The following is a 6,883-nucleotide window of genomic DNA, read 5'->3' on the forward strand; positions in this document are numbered from 1 at the left end:
CGCACTGTGTCACTGTATCTTTCTTCATGTTCAACATAGAAAATAATCTTCTTTAATCTCAAAAATTCTCCCTAAGGAGTGTTTTTTTTTTTTCTTCTTAAATTCAGCTTTCCTTCTAGACTTTACCAGTTCAGATGCTTAAGACTTCTCAGTGTCTTTGTCTCCTGTTTCCAGAAAAAGGCTTTTATGCCTCCTTCATTAGATACTGACTTCTCCCCTACTCTGGGAAGTTATTTAGTTACTTAAGTGTTTACTCTTCTGTCCTCAAGATTCAGGCGAGCAAGTGCCCCTTCTCAAAGAGATTTAATTTTCTGCCTTACCTAGGAAAGTCTGGCTTTGATAAGCTTGCTTGTGTTAGAGCACCCCCCCCCTTTATTTAGGTTTTATGCATTTATTTTTTTAATCAAGACCTAAATGAATTTTTTCTCTGGGGTTTGTATCAATTTTTGTTTTCCTGCTGCTGGCTGGAGGCCTTGTTGCCCTGTGGGGATTCTAATCAGGAAGCTGGGAGCTTTAAAAACTGCTGTTGCTCTCTTAATGAAGAGAACTAAGAAATTGCTCTGGAGTTTTACTTTCTATGCATGTTCAGGCACACCTGGTACTCCAAAAGGTTAAAGTTACTTTTATAAAACTGTGTTTCTTTCTCTGTCTTTCTTGTAACTCAGCTATAACACAAATAATGAGACTGTTATATTTGTTTACAGCTCAAGAACTGAGCAGTCATTAGTCTATTCTTAACCCTCTAAACTAATCTGGTTTCCTCCCAGCATACATCTCAGAGATATTTGCACATTGAAATTTTCCTTGCTGCAGATTCTCTCCTGCTATCTCTGAGATCTCTCCTGTGGCTAAAACCCTCCCTCTTCCTCTAACTCTTTCCTTGGCTGGGAAGAAGTCCAGCCATTTTTTTTTTCTCCACTCTACAGTGATTGGCTGTAAGCTGCTTTATTGGCATATGGGGGGAGGGATTGAAGAGCAGTGTTTACACAACATTCAGACAGGTAATTCTCAGAAAAAGCATTGCAGCCATTGGGGGAGGGGCATAATTGGCATTTGAATTACATAGTAACCTTATGCCTACAGTCTCTATTGTATATCTATTACTGCTAATCGTGTTCCTCAGGCAAAGATGGTCACATGCCAATTTAAGTACTGATGTTCAGACCTTTCATGGTGAAATATTTACTAGTCAGCACTGTGATTTAGATGAATTACCCTCCTACATTGCTATGCAAACCTGAACAAAGAGTTTTGGTCATTATTTTTCTGTAACTAATTGGGCTTCTAAAATGTGTCCCCTAGTAATGACTCTGGGAATATGTTGTTGCTTTTGATGGAGAGCATTATAACCTTGAGACTGATATGCTACTCCATGTCTTCTCTGAAGTTTCAAATTCATACTCTGGTGTTTAGAAAAGAAAAAAAAAGAAAAGAAAAGAAAAGAAAAGGAAAGGAAAGGAAAGGAAAGGAAAGGAAAGGAAAGGAAAGGAAAGGAAAGGAAAGGAAAGAAAAGAAAAGAAAAGAAAAAAAGGCATTGTGAGGAATCATGGAGTTAGGTTCATCTGGCTGGCTTGAGAAGCACAGGCCATAGAATTTTCTGTTTAGAGTCTGTTTTTTCTGGGACACTTTGTTCCTTTCTGTTACTAAGACCTGAAGCATCCCCCAAGGTAGTGGAAAATTCAGAACACCTGTGTATCTCTGCATTCCCTGGAAATCAGGAAAGCATATAGAAGCTTATCAGAACAGTTGTTCCTAAACATAACTTTGTGCACATTGTATTGCTTGCAAATGTCATTATATCCTGGTAAGTACAATTGTATTCTTCCTGGAAACTGCCATTATATCTATTTCTAAGAAAGGTTTAAAAAGTCAGATTGCATGAAGTAAACATGTCACATCCTCAGTCTCTCTGTGATTATATTCAAGTAATGCTGGCTTGGTAAGTAAGTGCTGATGTTTGCACCAAGCCAAGGAACATTAGATTCTACTAAGGTTTGCTGGCATGTCCTGACTCTTATGTTGAAACATCAGCCTCCTCTCATTCATTGCCTTTGCCCAAACCAGTCATCCACTCCCACATGCATCATGGTAGTCAGGACCAGACAATTTCTAAAAATTTCATGTACACACATGAACAAATAACCCAGGAATTACACACTAGCCTGTAGGCACCTGAATCTGCATATAAATTCCCATCTTTGCAAAAGCCCCTATATGAATTTTATGAGACTCTTCCATTTTCACAGGTAACCTTCCCCAACCCCCAGGTGTTTTTTTTTTTTTTTTTTTTTTTTTACTGGAGAATGTTTGTTCTTCATATCGGAAATAAACACTTCTACTGATGGCAGACTGGTTCCTTTTTGCCTTCTCATTTTCTACATTGCCTCAAAAATATAAACAGAGTCCATGAAGTTAAATCCCTCTACTCAACCCCTGAAAAGTCTACCCGCCCCCATTCAATCATACCACAAAGATAACAGAGCTTTAAATAGAAAAAATATGTTGGCCTGCACATGTCCAAACTACATCAGCTAATGTTCACTTATATGTACAGCACTTATAATGTTACTCAAATAAGACACTTTAACATCCCCTATTTTCATAGAGGCATGAGTTTTCTTTGGACATACTAACTATCCAAACATGGTTTCTATGATCAAGTTCAAATTATTTCCCTGAGATCATTTTAAATATTATTTCCTTCAAGATTTATTTAATTATTATTTATACAGTAGTCTGCCTGCATATATGCATGCAATCCAGAAGAACCTATAAAATATAAAATAAATAAAGTAAAAATAAACTAAAAAATATTATTTCCACTATCAATATAAATTATTTCTGACTTCCTTTTCTCTAAGAATTTGATCTTTTTCAATGAAGTATGTAACATACATATGTTTCTCCTGTAGAATTTTAGTGACCCTGTCTTCCACAATGCCGTTGTTAAGGTGAGTTCATTGTCTTGCCTCTTCTCCAATGTATTCAGATCATAACAGACTACGAACCACCTGATCAGCCGCTCAAATTTTGCTTCTGAGCTCTGTTGTTTCTAAACAACTAATACAAATCAGGCATCATCTGTAGTTTTCTACAGAAAGAGGCTTATTTTCACATAATGTAACAAAAAATGAGATAAGAAAATAGAAAGAATTTTCACTATCATTCAAAACCATGGAATTTCTTCTGAAGGTCACCAAAAAAAAAAAAAAACAAAAACAAAAAAAAAACAAAAAAAAACTATTAAATTGGTGATCCAAAGACTATGTACACTCATAATGTTCAATTCAAATAGTAAAATCATATTCTGTTATTAGTAGCATTTTATTATATAAAATCTTTTTGTTCAAAATCAAATGAAACCAATTACATGAAATTTAATATTTTGTCATTTTTTTGTGTTAGCAAAGAAGGGCTACACAACATAGATGGACATAGTGCCACATTTTCAACAACACAACATTGTAGGCAAAGGAAGGCAGATATCCCTGAGTTTCTGTGTTATTGGTATACTTATGAGGTTGCCATAATGCCCCTCAACTGAGGAATGGATACAGGAATTGTAGTACATCTACACAATAGAATATTACTCAGCAATAAAAAACAAAGAAATGAAATTTGCAGGTAAATGATGGGAACTGGAAAAGGTCATCCTGAGTGAGCTATCCCAGAAGCAGAAAGACACACACTGTATATACTCACTCATATAGACAATTAATACAGGATAAAACTACTACAATTTGTACACCTAAAGAAACTAATCAAGAGGAAGGACTCTGGCTAAAATGCTAAATCCCCATCTAGAAAGGCAAAGAGGATGGACATCAAAAGAAGGAGAAAAGAGGGAACAAGTCAGGAGCCTGCCACAGAGGGTCTCTGAAATGCTCTGCTCTGCAGACTATCAAAGCAGATGCTGAGACTTATGGTCAAACTTTGGGCAGAGTGCAAGGAATCTTATGAAAGAAGTGGGAAATAGTAGAGGAAGTTACAGGCCGAAAAATATACACAGAGAAGTTCTGTTATAGAAAAAAGTATAACATGAATCTCAAACATGAAATAAAATAATGTTTCTGGAAAAATAGACTTCAATACAATTAAATGAAGATTACAGACTCATAGAATCACATCATATTATGCCTGAATAAGAGATTTAAGATAGTATAGAAATGACTTTAATCATTCCAACCATTCTAAAAATTTACCAACATAGGTATATTTTAATTTTCAACTAAATTATTTTTTAACAAGAAGAAAAAAGTCAGAGAATTTATTTTCCTGCCATCCACTGTTTGATCATAAAAACTTTAACAAAGCTAATAATTTGATATAATTTGCATATAAAATATGCACTGATAGGGGAGGTTCTCCTCTCCTTTCTGATCTTAGTCTATCAGTTCTCATCAAAAGTGGCTGCATTGTCCTCTACTGTGGCCTGGTAAGGCTGCTCCCCCCTCAGGGGGAGGTGATCAAAGAGCAGGCCAATCAGATTATGAGTGGACTTGGGGAGTGGCATGCATGCAGAAAGGGGAGGGAGGGTGGGATCAGGAGGGGAGGAGGGAGGGGCTTATGGGGGATACAAAATGAATAAAGTGTAATTAATAAAAAATAAAAAAAAATATCTGCACTGAAATACCTGAAGAAAAGCAGAGCACTTTATGGGCATAGCTTTTATTAACATGATATCCCTGAGCGGCAGACTAGATATAAACATGATTCCGCTTTGAGGGAAGAGACACAAAAGCAGTTTAACATATACAAGACATTTGGAACGATCTGTCTGCTAATATCCTAAAGCTTTTCCACAGTGCTATACATAGACAGATTAATACGAAAGATAATAATCCCATTTTCCTTGACATCATAACTCACTTCCAAAGTTATCTCAGATCCTGAGGCCCTGGGTCAGACAGGGGTTTCTTGTACCTTCTTGTTTCTTAAGCAGCATAACTGAGATACCATTTTCCCTTAATTGCTGTTAGTTCTTTGTTTAGAATTCCTTAATAGCAGAACCCTAATTAATTATTCATCCTAATAAATTTTAGACTAGTAGTCTATATCCTCACTACTATCTCAGATCTTAATCTAGCCATGGATATCTTAATAAATGTGAGAATTAGTTATTCTTCAACTAAATTATAAATGACTATTCCTTCTTGAATAATATTTGTGCCTGATGACAAGACAAGAGTTCTTATCTGGGCTTACAAAAATAACGTAGCATTTGGGGGCAAAGATCAAGCCAAGGAGCACTATGCTGGAAGCCAAAATAGAGAAGACCTCCATAGTCACCATGACCTTCCCCTTTGTGCTATGGTAGACAGGGAGGAAGGTGGTCCAGACACAGAAGAATACCTGCATGCTGAATGACAGGAACTTGGCCTCACTGAATGTGTCAGTCAAATTCCTGGATGAGAAGGCCATTGTGTAGGTCCCAAGTGCTAAGAAACAGAGGTATCCTAGGACACAGTGGAAGACAACATCTGAACCCTTGTTGCAAATATGATATAACCATGTTCTGCATGAGCATCTTGATCAATCAAAGGTGGAGAGGTAACCATCCAGATTCCACAGAGTACTGTTTGGATTAGTGTGCAAATGGGAATGATGAAATTAGGGGCCCTTGATACCATTAACCACCTCACTATTCTAGCTGGAAGAGTGACCTTGAATGCAATAACCACTGTAATAGCTTTGGCCAAGACTGTAGAGAGAGCCACCATGAACAAAATCCCAAATGCTGTCTGCTGTAAGATGCAGGAGGTGGTATCGGGCTGGCCAATGAAGAGCAAAAAACTGAGGAAACAAGTGATGAGTGTCAGTAACAGGGTGTAGCTGAGAGCCTTATTATTGGCCTTAACAATGTGTATCTGTACTTCACAAAAACTACAAAAACCATAGCTGTGATTACAGAGAAGCACAATGCTTGTGTGGTGAGAACCATCCCCAAAGGGTCTTCACGAGCCAAAAAGGTCACAGATTTTGGGAGGCAGTCATCCTTCTCTAAGTTTGCATAGTGACTTTCTGGACACTTCACACACTGATCCATATCTGTTCAGAAATGAAGATAACAGTTAGTCAATCCTCAGGTGTTCCTTACTCTCTAAGAAGGCATTCAGCCACCGTTAATTCAATCATTTCACAAATTACCTTGCTTTATTTCTTTATAAACAAATATTTAAGTACTCTGTGAGTCATTTCAACTCAGAACTATGCTCTTCACTATGGGGACAAAAATCAAAAAACCCAATAATTTTGCCAATGACATGCATGCTTTCCCTGAGTTTGTGACCCTGTTGCATCTTTCTTATAAGACATAAATTTACAGAATAAAGTGATATAATCCTAATTTGTCCTTGACAACACCTTTTAAAATGACTAATTTTTAATATATATTAATTACAGTATGAACAAAAGTTTTTGAAATTCATTTTTATATGGCATTCTCATATTTGGAACCCATATTTATTTATTTTCATAAAATCCCTTGGGTACTCCAATTTGGTTCATACTTTGAATAATTTTGAAATAATAAATACCTTTACATTTTTGAAGCCTAAATTTCACTAGTACTGTGTTGTTATATTTTGCTGTGGCATTATGTTTAGTATACATTTTTAGTATACTGGTCATTCAAAAAAGATCTCAATACTTTGCTCCTAAACCTTTTTGACTTTTTCTTGATTTAAATCCATATGCTCCTTGGTTTATTATCCCATATTTCCATTACATTAAACCTTTGTGTATTTCTGAAAACTATCACCTCATTGATGGATTTTCTCTGCTTTTAATTTTGTGCTAAACATTTTTGTTTATTTCAGGAGAATCAAGTGTATCTAATGGTATCTTTGTTTTTATTTCTTTAGTGATCAGGAAACTCTAAACA

At 36.1% G+C, this 6,883-nt stretch overlaps 1 protein-coding gene across 1 annotated transcript; it reads right to left on the minus strand.

Moving 5' to 3' along the window:
• Nucleotides 1-4,606: 4,606 nt before the first annotated feature.
• On the minus strand, nucleotides 4,607-6,135 carry LOC129675650 (vomeronasal type-2 receptor 116-like). Its single transcript, XM_055605621.1, is given in 3 exon segments — nucleotides 4,607-5,498; nucleotides 5,501-5,952; nucleotides 6,098-6,135. Coding segments are annotated over 3 exon segments (855 nt in total). The 3' UTR covers nucleotides 4,607-5,133.
• Between the last annotated feature and the right edge of the window lie 748 nt (nucleotides 6,136-6,883).

Source organism: Psammomys obesus, unplaced genomic scaffold (assembly GCF_907164565.1).
Source record: "Psammomys obesus unplaced genomic scaffold, mPsaObe1.curated_primary_1811, whole genome shotgun sequence".
In the NCBI taxonomy this organism is placed as follows: domain Eukaryota; kingdom Metazoa; phylum Chordata; class Mammalia; order Rodentia; family Muridae; genus Psammomys; species Psammomys obesus.